General features: G+C 37.3%; 2 protein-coding genes across 4 annotated transcripts in view; one reads left to right on the top strand and one right to left on the bottom strand.

Annotated features, from left to right (window-relative positions):
• Positions 1 to 305: 305 nt before the first annotated feature.
• On the bottom strand, positions 306 to 6,709 carry lrrc30a (leucine rich repeat containing 30a). 3 transcript variants are annotated; one of them, XM_055181678.2, is made up of 6 exons: positions 6,354 to 6,709; positions 6,195 to 6,239; positions 4,753 to 4,879; positions 3,060 to 3,137; positions 1,912 to 2,004; positions 306 to 1,818 (listed from the first exon to the last, which is right to left on the bottom strand). In XM_055181678.2, exon 6 carries the CDS (start codon positions 1,662 to 1,664, stop codon positions 786 to 788), a length of 879 nt encoding a protein of 292 aa, XP_055037653.2. In that variant the 5' UTR covers positions 1,665 to 1,818; positions 1,912 to 2,004; positions 3,060 to 3,137; positions 4,753 to 4,879; positions 6,195 to 6,239; positions 6,354 to 6,709; the 3' UTR covers positions 306 to 785. The 3 variants fall into 3 exon arrangements, 2 of the variants coding, with proteins under 2 accessions (XP_055037653.2, XP_073720024.1); XM_073863923.1 differs by lacking the exons at positions 3,060 to 3,137; positions 4,753 to 4,879; positions 6,195 to 6,239; positions 6,354 to 6,709 and having other exon boundaries at positions 1,912 to 2,528; XR_012368091.1 differs by lacking the exons at positions 306 to 1,818; positions 1,912 to 2,004; positions 3,060 to 3,137; positions 6,195 to 6,239; positions 6,354 to 6,709 and adding an exon at positions 3,737 to 3,953 and having other exon boundaries at positions 4,753 to 5,283.
• Positions 6,710 to 6,817: 108 nt separating this feature from the next.
• Positions 6,818 to 16,411, top strand: part of lama1 (laminin, alpha 1) — a 33,340-nt gene continuing 23,746 nt past the window's right edge. The window contains exons 1-6 of the mRNA XM_055181679.2: positions 6,818 to 7,043; positions 10,616 to 10,786; positions 10,907 to 11,019; positions 15,358 to 15,600; positions 15,871 to 16,050; positions 16,213 to 16,302. Of these exons, the coding sequence (XP_055037654.2) occupies positions 6,971 to 7,043; positions 10,616 to 10,786; positions 10,907 to 11,019; positions 15,358 to 15,600; positions 15,871 to 16,050; positions 16,213 to 16,302 (870 nt within the window). The 5' untranslated portion in view covers positions 6,818 to 6,970. The remainder of the gene's footprint in view (positions 7,044 to 10,615; positions 10,787 to 10,906; positions 11,020 to 15,357; positions 15,601 to 15,870; positions 16,051 to 16,212; positions 16,303 to 16,411) is intronic.

A 16,411-nucleotide genomic window follows, 5' to 3' on the forward strand; every position in this document is an offset into this window, starting at 1 on the left:
TCTAGATAATGGGATTTGGGCTGACAATGGCATTTTTTTGATGACAATGGAAACATGCTGTTGGATGAAGAGTTTTTAAACTTCATTGTCCTTTTGCAGGCATGTTACACAAACCCTATTAAAAGAGATAATGTTTTGAAAGATTTTGATAGATTAGAAATTGAAAAAAAAATTGAAAAATGTATTTATTTTTACCACTTTCTCAAAAGGTTAAAGAGGTGAACTTTAAAATTTTAAATGAAATTTATCCAACAAACGAATTTCAAAGATTAAGAGTCTTTGAGACAAATATTGAAAACTTAGACTGTTTTTTGTGAAATGATACAGACATTTTGCAGAGATGTTATCTTTTTGGAAAACAAGGATTTACATTTGCTTTTCAATTTCTTGATCTGTCAAAGTTTTTTATTCATTACATTTATTAAGTTTGGGCTTTGACTTAATAATAAATAATAAAAAATCTTGAATAAGCCTCTTTTATAGTGTTTTGTGATGTTTAAATTATTCTTTGTTTCAATTTTATTATAATTTGTTCAACATTGTGTTTATCCTCTTATTTTGTAATTTGTAACTACTGGTATAAAGGTTGATTTTACTTACTTAATATTTATGTTATTTATGTTACTACTTTGAATAAATAATTCTATGTTTTCTATCAACAAGAAAACACAGCAGATACAGAGACATGAATCACATCATTCTGATTTAGTCTCTATGTGTGAAGTATCAAAGCTACATCTCTCAGAGACGATCAACATCCATTAAGTTTCCAGACATGAATTGTTTCATGTAGCCTTCAGATAGCTGTAAAGCGCCTGGAGACCTCCGTCCAGAACATCTTTAATAGGCTTCAGCAGAGGATTGTGTTTGATGTGAAGACCTTTGTCCAGCGGATGGCAGGCTAACCTCTCCAGACCTCTCAGCTGATGCATCTCCACAGGCACGTTCTGAAGATCATTAAAGTCCACATTCAGCAGCTCCAACTTGGTCAGACAGCAGAGCATCTTGGGAAGCGAATGAATGCAGTTGCCCTCGACGATAAGGATTTTTAAATTAGCAAGTGCCTGAATCTGATCTGCGATGTTTTCGAGTCTGTTGCAAGCCAGCTCCAAAAACACCAGGTTCTTCATGGTGTAGACGCACCCCGGGATGAGCGTTATGTGATTGTGGCTCAGGTTGAGCTTCTTCAGTCCGGCGAGGGCCGACAGAGACGCTGGGAGTCCGGCGAGCTGGTTGTTGGCGAGACTCAACACCTCCAGTTTGGTGCAGCGACCCAGTTCCTCAGGAACTTCGCTTAGTCGGTTGCGATACGCAAAGAGGACCTTTAAGTTCCTGAGCTGACCGATTTCAGAAGGCAAGCTGGTCAACTGGTTCCCCCAAAGATTTAGCACCACCAGGTTTTGAAGGAGACCCAGAGAAGAGGGTATGGATCGCAGGACGTTGAGCGACAAGTTGAGTTTTTGCAGTTCTGTCAGTTCCCATAATTCCTCCGGAAGATCCACCATACCCCTGCGAGCCAAGATGAGGACGCTGTAGCCGAAGTGGGTGACGGCGTGTTTCCTGATACGTTCGACCGTCGGAAGATTTTCCTCCTGACCCGCACTCTTTCGTCCGGATGTCATCGCCTCTACGTCCACCGCATTTTTTGACAGCCTTACTCCCATTTCTGTTCTCAGACTGTCTTCTGGTTTCTTCTCACCTAGATGTCTCTCGAACAGTCAAACTGCAGCAAAAGATGAAGCATAAAGGACATTCGTTGGGCCTCGTAACATCACAAATGCTTTGGACATCTGCCTGGAAGAAGCTCTTAAACTGCATCTGGAAAACAGACCGGGACACGTAGACGTGCGTGAAGAAGTGTGCTGACTGTCGAGATGACTGGAAACATATCATATATCAAACAACACTTACCTCACAGTTGCTCCTGTCATTTAAACGTGAGGAGTCGCTGATAACTTCCCTCAATTGTACCCCGAACATTTCTGAGGGTGAAATACGATGGCACTGCAAACCCCCACACCATTACTGACTTAAAATAGTCCAACTGGTTATGATCACTTTAACACAAGTCAACTTTATCAGGACTTATCCAACAGTGCTAACAGATCAATCTATAGCATAAATATCTAAATCTATTTATAGATCAAACTTATTGATTGTTTTCTGAAAGGAATTTGTTTCTCTTTTGAGTTTCATTTCATGCAAGGAAACAAACTATAAACACATCGTAAGAGCTACCAGATACCTGCTACATATCCACGAATGTTATTTAAATGTCAAGTTCAGTTGCATGCTTCATGTTGACTCATTATTTCTCACTGTATTAAATAACAACAGATGTGGATTAAATGCTGTTTGTATAAGATACAATATCAAGTGCCATTTGTGGGACATCTGATTCTTGGCTGTGAATCCTGCGGCACATTGCCAAATAATCCAAAATCTGTGACATTCCACCTAAAATAGAAATCCTCAACTAGAGGAAAATCAATGCTTAGCAATGTTTAGCATCAATCATCCTGAATGTTTCATTTGTTTGTAGTTGATCCTTTACAAGCCAAAAAAACTTGACACCCTGAACTGTTAATAATAAACATGGAAACAGGTTTTATTTTCAGCTGTTTAATGACAGACAATACAGCTGACATCAGTATAAAATGTGTAAACAGTAGAAGTGAAGTAGAAAGTGAAAAAACACTTATAGTAGTGTACATATATGTATAAGTATATTTAATAGTCAAACCTGTATTTTACAAGCATATTTTGATTGTTTTCTAGTAATTGTACAAGTTTCCTAAAGCTGACAGTCAAGAGACCTCATCTTTAATTTACATCATTTTATTCAGCTTAATTTATTTTACTATAGCACATTTCACAACACATATCAATCCAGAACAACTTTACAAACAGCTCCAGTGTCTTAGCAAGACAAAGATAAAAACACATTTACTAAAGGACATTGTAAATCTATCAGGGGACATTAAAGGACAGGACTAAAGTTCAGGGCTGAAACCATTAACAAGTAAACTAACTAATAATAAACCAGTAGACAAACTGACCTGGTTACAGTCGTAAGATGTTAGACCCTCTTGAGTATTCAGAATATCCCCATCACTATTTAACCTTTGACCTTGAAACTGGGACAGGGAGAGAGAAAGAAAGATTTAACAATCTCAGCAATGAGACAACATCACATATACTTTACTCTTAGTTTACTTTAATAGACTACACAAACCTACTGAGTTAATATTTATTAACATTCATTCACACTTTAAAACACTTTTTTAAGTTTTCCAGCGCTGCGGGACACCTGAGTTTACTTCAATATTTTGCATGTAAAATTTAATCTATCACGAAAAAACTATATATCATTGGAAGTTTAAAGAATGTAGTTTTCATATTTCAAAACATTTTAACAGTAATAATAATGCAGTGTCAGTAATTTATTAATTTGTTACATGAGTATGCAGCAAACCATTGACACCTAGTGGTCATTGTTGGTAAAACCACTAAAAGTGTAACAAACCTATTTTTTGCGATAATTTCATGTATAAAATATATACTTTATTGCATTATTTTTATTTATTACAAGAAATGTAAACTGCTATAAAAAATTATTTATTTAATATTTTCACCTCCAGACACTTCAAACAAGACCAAGATTAGGCTTCTACACCAAAATAAAATGCCAGAATTACATTAATTTGAAGATGCACATCACCTTCCACCCCCCCCCCCCCCGACAGTTTAGGGGTTAAAATATGACAGAGTTTTATCCAAGTTTATCCAGATAGAGCAGAGCATTTATTCTGAGGAATACTTGATTAATTTCTCTTGTGGTTAAAGTGAAAAAAGTCTTGTATTCAGCTCTTTTAATTAGATGGCATCTAGATGTTCACCAGAGACGCTCTGATTTCTGTATTAATCTCTTCTTCAGCTGATGAAATGAAGGTCTGGGAGTTTGGGAAGATGAAATGAAGCAGATGAGAATGATAGATGTTTGGAGACGACACACACTATTACACTGTCAAATGATGTCATTTGTAATATCTGTGGAATGGGAGCATGGCAAAGGATCTTTTAATGCAGATATACACAAGTCCAATAGACCCCTTCAAGGTTTGTAAACATTGAATGACTATCGGGTGCGCGCGCAGCATGGGGTCAAACTGTTCATACCATCCAGGCTTTATAATTTAATCTCACAGGGCTGAAAAATGATGACTTACCTCAAATGAAGTGAGCACTACAAACACAAGCCTCTTTGATCTTTGCATTGTCCGCGTCTGCACGTTAATTGCTTGCAGCAGCAGATGTTGTATTTTTTGTTTTTGAGATTCTGCATGAATCGCGAAAACTTAACGGAAGTCCTGGTGCGATTTTCACAGCCCACAACGTAAGTAAGCATTTTTTACGCTACCGAATAATACGCAACTCCATCTGCTGTAATGGCTTTTCTGACCCCGACATGCACAGTGGAAACCGCCTGTGAGGTGAACCGTGAAGGGGTCTATAAGTCTGGAGCAGACGGGAATAAAACAGAACCGAGCACTGCAAGAGAACCCAACAACACCATGCTATAATATAACGCTGCATACATTATGAAAAAATAAACAGACTTTATCGATCTCATAAGTTGATGCACTCATTGTATATCTACAGATTTATTCACCACCACACAGAAAGATCCCTCATATATCATCTCATCTCTGTCACACAGTGTTCCTGAAGATCATTAGTCTGTTTTCTCACCTCACAGACATCAGCTTCATCTCTGGCACTATAACCCAAACAGATCCAGCTGGCTGACGGGTCCACTGCTGCCCAGAGCCTTCCATTGGACCGAGAGCACAGTGCCAGATGGGCACCAGAACCGAGCCTTGATAGAGGCGAACAAAAGCAGCCAAAACCATCAGCAAATGAGTTTCAGCTGTGAGAGACTCTCTCTACACCATCAGAGTTTTGTGATTATAACTGAAGACCCAACTGATGAAGATAAACTGAGCTAAAGCCTCCAGAAAACCAGTATTGTATCTTCATATTGAGAAGATATAAACCTCATGAGAATTATTTAAATCTGCTTGCTTCAGATTATTATAATGATCTTTACAAATACAAAGCATCACAATTAAAAAGCTGACAGTCAGATTTCAGCTTTTATCTGATAGTCTCTTTAGCCTCAAAAGTTCTTGAAGAATCTCAGTTGAGTTCAGGATCATCTATTAGTAAACAACACAGACATGTTCTCTTAATAATGACCATAATAATACAAAAGCCCATCTGATATTTTCGTTTTAGATCAACATATCTAATAACTTACATCATAACAACAAACTAAAAGTAAAAACTAATATATAAAATAAAAGTAACTGCTGTAACAAGAGTTTGGGCTAAAATATCAATTACTTCAATTATTGCTGCTACTGTACAAATGATAATAAATTCTCCTTTAAACAGCATCATATATCTTATACAATCACTTATTCTGCTTTAAATAGTTTAGTTTTATTGTAGTAATAACTACAGTAGTTAGGGTATTCTGAATACTGTATATGGTTGTAAGGGTAGATAAGCACTGTCTGCAAAAGTGTAATAAATAAACTCCAGACAGACAGCATTGAGTTTATATAAGACCTTCACTGCCATCTGCTGGAGAAATACTCTCACTGAAACAGCTGAGGAGGAAGAAAACTCTCATTATTATTCTCACTATTTACAGCTTAGCTATTCCATTTTATGCACGTTATATCTTTTCCTCATTTCTCTACATTAGGGATAGACAGACAGATAGCTAGCTAGATGAGTATGGCGCATGCGTGTTACATAGGAAACGTGAAGTAGTTTGCGCGTGCGCACTAAAGTCAAATGAGGCCCCTAAAGTTTCAATGGTCAATCAACATACAACATTATTTTACATTAAATTATTATTTACCTCCAGTATCAAAACTGTCATTAAAACATTGAATGTATGCTCACTTTTTGGTGTTTTATATAATTTTTGTATTTTTTTCTGAATTCAAAGTTGTGAATTGTTTGGCTATCCTTGATACCTTTTCTTTTTATTCGTTTCTCTTTCTGTTTGTTGAATCTTTACCTTTGTTTTCTTTAAGCAAACTTCTAATAAAAACTATAACGTTATGTATGCGTTACAAATAATTAAATGTTATTTGTGTCGCCTGGCGATCCTCGCTTACATTACTATTGAAGTCCGGTGTGACAGGCTGTAATTAGTGTTCACACTGCAAAAACACAATACACACGTTTATTAACACAATCTTTTGTATTAATATTAGCTTAAAGAAAACAAGTATATAACAACATAAGAAATACCGATGTCAATTAACATTACTCACCTTTTAAACAGATGAGATACAGTGCCGTGTACGTGTAAATTAACCTCGTGGATTCTTTCATTATATTTATATTTCATGAGGTAAAAAATACTTCTCACGATAATCATCTCATAGTTTATGACTATAAGGAAAATTTAATGTAGTAAGCAAAGATTTCTTTATTTTCTGAACAGAGCAGCAGTTCATGTTTTAACTTCACTCAGCGGACACAGACCACGCGCTGAATGGAGTTCGCGCCAAAAATATTGCAATTATGTATGATCAACGATATAAATGCTTTTTAGTAATCAGTAAATGACAAACAAATGTTTTATTGTGAAAAGGTTAGCGGTTAAAAAATACTCTATCGACAAACGGAAGACATATCGTACCCTCTTACTGCAGACATGGTACGTTCCAGTGAGACCCCTTCACACACACGCGCGCGCGCACACACACACCTCTCTTACTGCAGACATGGTACAGTCCGGACCGGTGGGATAGTTTGTAGCGGATCCAAAGTTTGAATGAGAAAGAGAGACGCAGAGCTGATGGATGTTCATGTAAAACTCTGTTAAATTTAGCAGCAGAGCTTCATACAGTCGCGTGTATTACTAATAACGCTGTGACTGAAGGTGATGAAGATGAGGATAATGAGGGTGAGCGCGCTCATGTGCGCTGTACTGATGTGTGTGGAGGGACAACAGAGAGGTAAGATAGAGATACACACACACACACACACACACAGACAAACACAGTAACACACATACAGATACACAAGTATGCACGTATAAGTTAATGCATTCTGCTGATTTCAAAATGTAACATTTCTTGAAAATAAATACTTAGTTGTCTTTATGCTCTTGTTAATTTAGAAACGTAGTTTTTATTCAGATATATTTTAGGAATGTACAAAATGTTCACCTCTTAGAAGTACCGTAGTATCACTATACAATGGTCAGATGATAATACCATAGTAATCAATATTTGCCATCAGATTTATATATCCTTAAGGTACCTAAACGAATGCAGTACCCTTACGAAAATTACCATGATTTTACAACAGATAAAAACCAGAAAAATGTTGTGGTTACTGTATTAAAACCATGCTTACCACAAAATAACCAAGAATTTAAAAATCATGGTTTAAATAACCATAGTTATACCATGGTTACTGTAGTAAAAAGAATAGGTTTTACTAATAGTAATTAATACACAAAAAAAACATGGTTATTACACTTTTACCACAAAAAAACATGGTTATTACACTTTTACCACAAAAAACATGGTTATTACACTTTTACAACAAAAAACATGGTTATTACACTTTTACCACAAAAAACATGGTATTACACTCCCCCCCCCCAAAAAAAAAACCATTGTGACTACACTTTTATTACATAAACCATGGTTAATTTTCATAAGGGTAATACTTCCATGGTACCTTTTGTTCGTGATAATGACACATACACGTTTTAGTTATTATTTAATTTAATCTAAAGTAAGAAAGTTGAATGCAGGTTTAATTTTAATAAAAAACTTGCCTATCTGCTGTTGTGAGGTATTTGCATCTAGCATAGCAGCTTTGTCACATTAATGAGATTTCTCACCCTCAGGTTTGCTTAACAGAGTTAATGTGCTTTTGACTGTGACCCAGCGAGGGTCTGAATAGGAAGTTAATGTGTCATGTGATCTCTCTTCTTCATTAAGGTTTATTTTGTATAGTTGTTAGGTGAATGTATGTATGAGGTTAAAGGTCACATGACTGCACAGGTGTGATTAACAGCTTATACAGACGTGCTCGCTGTTCTCAGATGTTTCTCTGTGATTCTTATCAATAATGTTTGTCATTTGGGCTATTAAACTTTCACCAGTTTTCACAAATATTGAGTTTCATTACTAATCAGTTGAATAATTTTCAAACCACATAAATGATGCATTTGTGTTTTAGACAGTGTGGTATATATAGTGAAGCAGTGTTGGTAAGACTCACATCTAATCCTTTCTAGAGGACTTCATGAATACTGATTCAAACAATACTGATGTTTATCTCTAAATGTTTCACACTGAATTGACTAAATCACATTGTTTGGTTGTTATCAGATCCACTTACATCTGATGATGATGACAGACTCTGTTCACATGCAGATTCTGAAGATCTTTGTGTTTGTCCTAAAGTCTCTTCAACCAGACGATTTGATTGGCTTAACTACTTTTCAAATGGGATTTTTAAAGTTTTTCTTCTTGGAATTATAAATATTACTGCTGCATTTAAGTTTAATGGTGTTTTTTGGCTTACAGCTTCTTGCATATAAAATGTAATGTCTGCAAAAATGGGCATAGAGAACTGATAAAGTATGCCATCTAATTCTTTTTGAGTATTATTTTTGATCATCATATCGAACATCATTATAGTGAATCTTTACTTATAAGCAAATAAAGTATTGTGAGTTTCTCATGATATATAACAACATTTGTGCAGTCAGGAGCCGGTTGAGTTTTTTCTTTAAAAAATGTATTTTTACTTTTATCATCATCACAATATTTCTTGCTTTATAAAGAATTGTTGAGATGAAGAGTTCTGTTTATTTGGCTTTTTTCAATCCTGACTGAGCTGAAAGCTTAAGAGAATAAGCTGAGACGTCAATCACTATTGTGTAAAGCTGTAACTCTGACCCCCGCTTTCCCACCAAATGAGCCATGATGGGGGTCTGAGGCACTCGCTGGTAAACAATAACAGCTATTATCCTTCCTTCTTCTTTAAATCAAACCATATCCTTCTAATGCATTTCTGAATATTGTGAAATCTCCACTGGTGTTTAGAATGATATTATGTGTTAGTAAAATTACTAAACCTCAAATTCAATTCAATTAACTTTGAAACAAAATGGAATTTATTTTCTAAAAACCTTTATTTATAGATTTTCTTCTCAGCTGAATTTTTGTCAGTATGTAAGCAATAAGCTGCGCTGTATCAGGCACGTGAAGTAGAGTCAATGAGTTATATCATATAGCACAGCCTCGAGTATCATATTGCTTTTATAAAACTGTTATCACACAATACAAATATTAAAGCAAAAAAAAACAACAACTCAACTTTCATGAAGTAAAATCACTAAAATCTTCCTTTCGCGGGTATAAAATAGTCCATGACCATCTGTGAACATTATCAGAGTGTTTCACATATGTTTACATTGCTACGGGTAAAGAATCATTGGGTACAGCGGCCATAGATGTGTTTTATCATAACACATCAGAATCAAGAACCAGAACTAAATGTTTAATAAAAAGCGAATTAAAAGTTTTTGCTAATGCATGCATTGATTCCGGAGCATTCTTTTCTAACAGCAGTTAAAGTGTTTGTTTGTAAGTGTTTAGAGAGTCGTTTAAATGTGAGAGAAGTCAGCGGTCAGCTCTCATGCAAACGCAGGCCAGATGTTTCACTCACCGGCGTGCTGTTTGATGTTTGTGTGTTTTCAGCAGCACTACAGGAGTCCATCAAAGACCACCAGGTCTCTGTCATACACAAACATGTGTCATGTGACTAGTTAAGGACAGATGTGAAACATTATAACATTGAAGAAAGAACTTGAGTAATACCAATTTAAAGACATCAGTTCAGTTACTGGGGCCTGTCAGTACTGATGAGACAATGACAAACAATCTGTGTATTTCTGATGTTACCCAACATGGCCTCAGTCACTGTCAGATTGAAGTGTAATCATGTCTGCACGTGAACTTTAGTGGCGTCTAGTAGCTCCTTAATCAAAACTTTTTCAGTGTGAACACACCACACACACTATTTTTACTACAAAAGCTTTTATTGTGGTATTTATTAAGAGTTTAAAGTTGAACAGACTCACTAAACTGGTGATTGTCTTAATCTAAAATGACCCTATGACCCATAAGAGTCTCCGGAGAGAGGAAAACTTTCATCTTTTTCATAGTTCCCTCTCATTTAGTTCATTGCTGTCAGTAAAGATCAGTCAGGAATGGATGATGGTTATCTCTTAACATTAAAGAGCGGCTCATCATGAGAATTGACTGCTGTCTTTGTTAGATGTCTGAGATGTGCTTATTTTTGTGTCATGAATCACAGCACACAGACCTCTGGGTAAACGGACGGAGGCTCCGGGGTCACTTTTCAAAAGAAACTAAACAGAAAGGAGAAAATGTTTGGGATTGTAGTTGGGAGGAGTTTGGGTGCATTCTTAAGAAACACAAAGAGAAATGCACAGGTTTAGTATTTAAGTTGTTTATAAGTTCTCCATCTGTTTTTCCAGGTCTATTTCCTGCTATCCTAAACCTTGCCAGCAATGCAGAAATTACAACTAATGCCACGTGTGGTGAACCGGTCCCTGAGATGTACTGTCAACTAGTTGAACACGTTCCAGGAAGACGAATCCGTAACCCTCAGTGTCGAATCTGTGATGCTAACAGCCAAAATCCCAAAGGTACCATTAACTCATCTGAACAAAAGCTTATGCTGTGATTTTAAGATCATACCTACTTGATTTAATCAGTATCTGATTCTTTTTTATCATTTTTAACTGTTTTTATTTCTGTTCAAACAGAGCAACACCCCATTACTTTTGCCATCGACGGCACCAACCAATGGTGGCAGAGCCCGAGCATCAAAAACGGCCGTCAGTTTCATTGGGTCACCATCACTTTGGACTTAAGACAGGTGAGGCACTGAGAGTTGTTGTTTGTTATTAATTTAATTTAATAATTTGGAGCAGAATTATCATAAGTTGCGTTAATAATCTGTGCGTTACAGTGTGTAGTTGACTTGTTTAGAGATGTCAAAGCATTCAATGAATGTGAGTATTATTTAAGCTGGAATGCTGTGAATTGTTTTTGGTTTAAGGATTAGTTTGTCTTTTTAAACAAACTCAGTGTTGTTGTGCTGTCCCTGAGGGACTTTAATCTCTTCAGATGTCCTCCATTCAAACACACTGGAAACTCCCCCACTAACTCTCATAGTCTACAATTAACACAGTATTCAGGTTAACAGTGCGGATGTAATGAGTGACCTGTGACGACAGGATGAGCGCACGGTTAATATAAAAGCAGGGTTTACTGGGAAACGACTCTCTCGACTAAGATTCAGACACAGTTTGTTCAGTCCGGAGACGCATTCCAACTACAGCTCAACACAAAAGACGGTCATGTGATCACGGGTCACTTGTGTCTTCATGTGCAAATGAACCTTCAGCTCTTTAATGGGATCTAACACAACTTTCCCAACACAGCGAGTACAGCTCAATTCAATCTTGTTTTGAAGTATTCCGTTTTACAATACAAAATTAAGAAAATATTACACTCAAATTTGCATTTGAAGAGTTTCGTTGCAAAACGAGATAAATCCATTTTTTAACATTTTTGTCAAAACATGTTTATTATTATGTTATCATGTTATTATTTTGTTTTATGGTGCTACTTAGCTGAATTCTCTAAGTTATGAAGGTTTAAATCAAAACAAACCAACTGCAGTTGCATTGAAATTAATTGGAATGCACAACCAAAAAACGAGATTTCTGAACAATTAAAAAAACGGTGGTTATCTTGTTTTGCAACAAAACTCTTCATTTGTTTTAGCAAACAAGTTTAACGTCTAATAGCCGTCCAAACACAGTCCAGATGTCTAGACAAGGCACAGTTTGGGCTGTCAGTGAACATTTAATAGACATCTACAAGAAGTAACCAAGTTTATTCTGACTAGACGTGGGTTACTACTGTATATTGGCTCTGTAGTTAACCTAGATGCTGAAAATGATGAGAAGGAACTAAATACTTCGAGTATTTAATGAAAGATTTGATTCCTGTCTGGACTAAACCACAAGCTCTTTACAGACAGTCCTTTGATTCATGAACCGTCTGACACTCCTGTAGAGAATCTGCTGATCTTGCATCATTAGAAACAGATGAGACCACAGGAATATTTCAGTCTGGACTGAGATGAGTTCATCTATTGTCTGATTCTTTACTGGGTTGGGGGTTGTAAACAGCAGGGACGACCCCATGGACCCTCAGGACAAGAGTGCAGGATTACACATGCTAATGTCACCCTAAACATACACACCTGGAGAGGGGGGGGGGTGATCGGGTCACTTTAAAAGCACTAAAATACTGTGTGTGTGTGTGTGTGTGTGTGTGTGTGTGTGTGTGTGTGTGTGTGTGTGTGTGTGTGTTTGTGAGGACAGATGCAGAGGTGTTATATAGACATCTGATGTGTGTTTATATTGAGACAGTGTGAGATGTTTGTGAGGTTTCACAGCATAATGAGGTCCAAATGGTCTCAGCCATCTGTGTGTTTGATCAGGATGTGTTCATTAGATAAAGATGATCATAGTGTGCTTTACCCTGACTGACTAACTTAGTTTTTAATGTAAAACCTGAATGTTATTCTGTCAGTCTGTTTAGTTTTTTATTCTGTTTGAGAAATCTAAATAATGCCCTTGAGGACATCTAAACACACAAGACAGATTGTTTCATGTCGATGAGGTCACAGTACATTATTTTGTCTGTTGTAAAGTTTAGACTCTTGATAAAGAGTTTAAAAACGTCTCGGGTTACGTATGTAACTGTTGTGCCCTGAGAAGGGAACGAGACGCTGTGTCTCCCTTGACATACTTCCTGCATCCCTGTAAGTACGTCTTTGACAATATTTCAAATAGTGATATACTTTCTGTCTCCCGCGTCACCCTGTCTTTGTCATTAAGCCTCACCATTGGTTGAATTTGATATACACATTCAGACGCACTTCCCCCTGGAGGGCGTCCCCAAAGTGTCACCGCAGCGACGCAGCACGAGTTCCCTCAAAAGGGAATTGTAACAATGTATCTTAAAAGGTAACATAATGTAACCGTGCTCTTACTTGAAATGTGTCCCCACATTTAGTCCTTGAATTTGAGGGTATTGGACCTGGAAAGTTCTTGAAATGTCCTTGAAGTTGAAGTTAACTAAGGTGTGAGAACCCTGAGACAAATACCGAATGCATTTTCCTTGTATTTTCCGTAATGTCGGTGTGAAAAGGGCTCTATAGTGTTTTTTTAAGAAGTCTTTCATTCAGTCAGATTTGTTCACTATAGAGCTGCTACAGACCATCCGTAGTGTTTTTTTTCCTAGCAAACATCCCATAATTTAACAATAAACTAAGCTATAATTATGACAGATAGATCAGAGTACTGAATCACGTGAGTGAATGTTGGATCTGGTTTGAATGGAAACAGCAGCCTGTAATTTATCATCTCACTGATGTCTTTAAAGGATTCTGGGAATTTTATAACATTCAGATGAGAGCGAGGTTTGACCTGTACCTGTGTGTTTCTCTCTGATTTTAGGATGAAGATGTTTGTTTTTAATTCACATTGCTAAGCATTCAGTAAACAAATTGAGAGTTTCTTCAGCTCCAGCAGAGATCCATCAGATGATACACAATACACTCAAAGGATCATATGATAAAAATCTGTCTTCTCTGATGCTTTGAAAAAAAAAAGATTTGTACCATAAAACTTATGCGTTAAACTTGACCTAGAACATATGATAGGACGTTTATGTAATAAAACATTATAGGTAATACTCCAGAGATGTGTGAAGTGTGATTTGAGTCTTGAAGAGACATTGTGTCTGAGGAGATCCATATGTGAAACAGATCTGATGAGCTGTGATCTTTCTTGAGAAAAGTTTCTGAGGTAAATACTGAGAGTCATGAGAAGATAAATAGTGAAAATGTTGAATTTATTTTGACCGAAGGGATGAACTCAGAGACAAACGATCCCTGTGTGATCAGAGTATCATCAGACATAAGATCATTTGTTAAGAAAGTAAATGGTCAAATACTTCCCAAGACTTTTTTAAGATGTAAAATCTTAAATGAAAATCATTTGTGTCTCTAGACTACGGATGTGAAGTTTTAGCTCAAAATATCATATAGATAATTTATTATAAGATCTTAAAATTGCCACTTTGTAGATGTGAGCAAAAATGTGCCGTTTTTGGGTGTTTCCTTTAAATTCAAATGAGCTGAAGAAATGGTGGTTTGTTGAAAGAGAAACTCAATTGTGCTGTCAATTATTTTTTCTTTCTGCATTAAATGTCAGTGCTGTGGTTGGATAGTGCAGATTAAAGGGTGGTATTATTATAATAAGATCCCTTTCTGACATCACTAGGGGAGACAGGTTTCAGTAAGCTATTTTTCACATGCTTGCAAAACTAAGTTACTGGGTTGATCTTTTTCACATTTTCTAGGTTGATGGAAGCACATGGGACCCAATTATATAATTTAAACATGGAAATGTCAAATTTTCATGATATGTTGTCACGACCGGTTAAACACCGGGAAGTGAAAACAAAAGGAGAACCCAAACGCAAGAGATGTAAGAAAATATAACTATGAATTTATTTACAAAAATAACAGAAACACCCACGTGGGGGTAAAACAGAAGATAAACTTAAACACTGTGATGAAACACAAACTAAACACGGGAAAACAGGAACAGATCTCAAAACACACGAAGCACATGAACACTGAGATCTTCACAACACTGAACTACGACAACGCACGCACACCACACAGAGAACACGAGGGCATTAAATAGACAGCACATCAATGGGGAACAGGTGAACATAATTAATCACTTAAGACACGAGTACATAAGGGAGTAGGTAAAAAGTGACAAGACACTGGGAACACGTGTCACACATACATGATGTGAAAACACACGTGTTCCCACATAAACACAATGCTGCCACGATCTTGCCCTCTTACATCCAACCTGGATACTACCCAAGGTCAGGCAAGACCATGACAGCCACAAAACACTGGGAACATGTGGAAGCCACACACTATATGCCTCCCCATGCTCCCACACAGAACATAGTACTGTCATGGTCTTGCCAGATACACTCAAACCTGAGTCTAGTGCAAAACTATCTGGCAAGCCCATGACATATGTCTCCTTTAAATGAAGCACCAGACACATCAACGTGACCAGATGCCTCTTTGTTCTTTATTCAACAGATCTTTCAGGTCGCTTATATCATCATTAAAGCTGCTAACTCTCCACGACCCGGGAACTGGATTCTGGAGCGTTCTTTGGACGGAGTGAACTTTCAGCCGTGGCAGTACTACGCTATCAGTGACACTGAGTGTCTGACCCGATATAACGTCACCCCTCGACTCGGTCCTCCTACCTACAAGAGGGACGATGAGGTCATCTGTACATCCTATTATTCACGGCTGGTGCCGCTGGAGCACGGCGAGGTGAGCGGTGCATGATGGGTAATCGGGGTCATGCAGGGACACAGCCGGGCAGTTGTGTTACATTGTAGTGTGAATTGTATCAGTTTTATAATGTTACTGTAGACTGAGAAGAGTTTGTATCATTTGTTAGAAGATATGTGAATATGGAAACAAAAGATGCTGAAATCTGCTGAATATCTTTTTAAAGCACTAAACCAGTTAATAGTGCACATTAATTCTGATCTAAGATCAGTGGAAGCTTTAAAGAAGTTTGATTTTTCTCGGTAACAGATCCACACATCTCTGATAAATGGCCGCCCCAGCGCTGATGATCTGACCCCAGAACTGCTGGATTTTACCTCTGCCCGATACATCCGTCTACGTCTGCAGAGAATACGCACGCTCAACGCCGACCTCATGACCCTCAGCTACCGTGACCCTAAAGATGTTGACCCCATCGTCACCCGACGGGTATGAAACAATTCTGCTGTGCACTGAAATAACATTTGAGATTCTAAGACAAGATTCTTCATATTTTAACAAAACTCTTAGTAAAGCATCTCCTTCACCTCTCTCTCTCTCTCTCTCTCTCTCTCTCTCTCTCTCTCTCTCTCTCTCTCTCTCTCTTTACAGTATTATTACTCAATCAAGGATATCTCAGTGGGCGGGATGTGTATCTGTTATGGCCACGCCCAAAGCTGTCCCTGGGATCCTGTAACCAAGGTAACGGAACACACACACACACACACACACACACACACACACACAGACACACACACACACACACACACACACACACACACACACACACAACACACACACACACTGGAAC

The sequence above is a fragment of the Misgurnus anguillicaudatus genome, chromosome 25 (assembly GCF_027580225.2).
Source record: "Misgurnus anguillicaudatus chromosome 25, ASM2758022v2, whole genome shotgun sequence".
Lineage (NCBI taxonomy): Eukaryota > Metazoa > Chordata > Actinopteri > Cypriniformes > Cobitidae > Misgurnus > Misgurnus anguillicaudatus.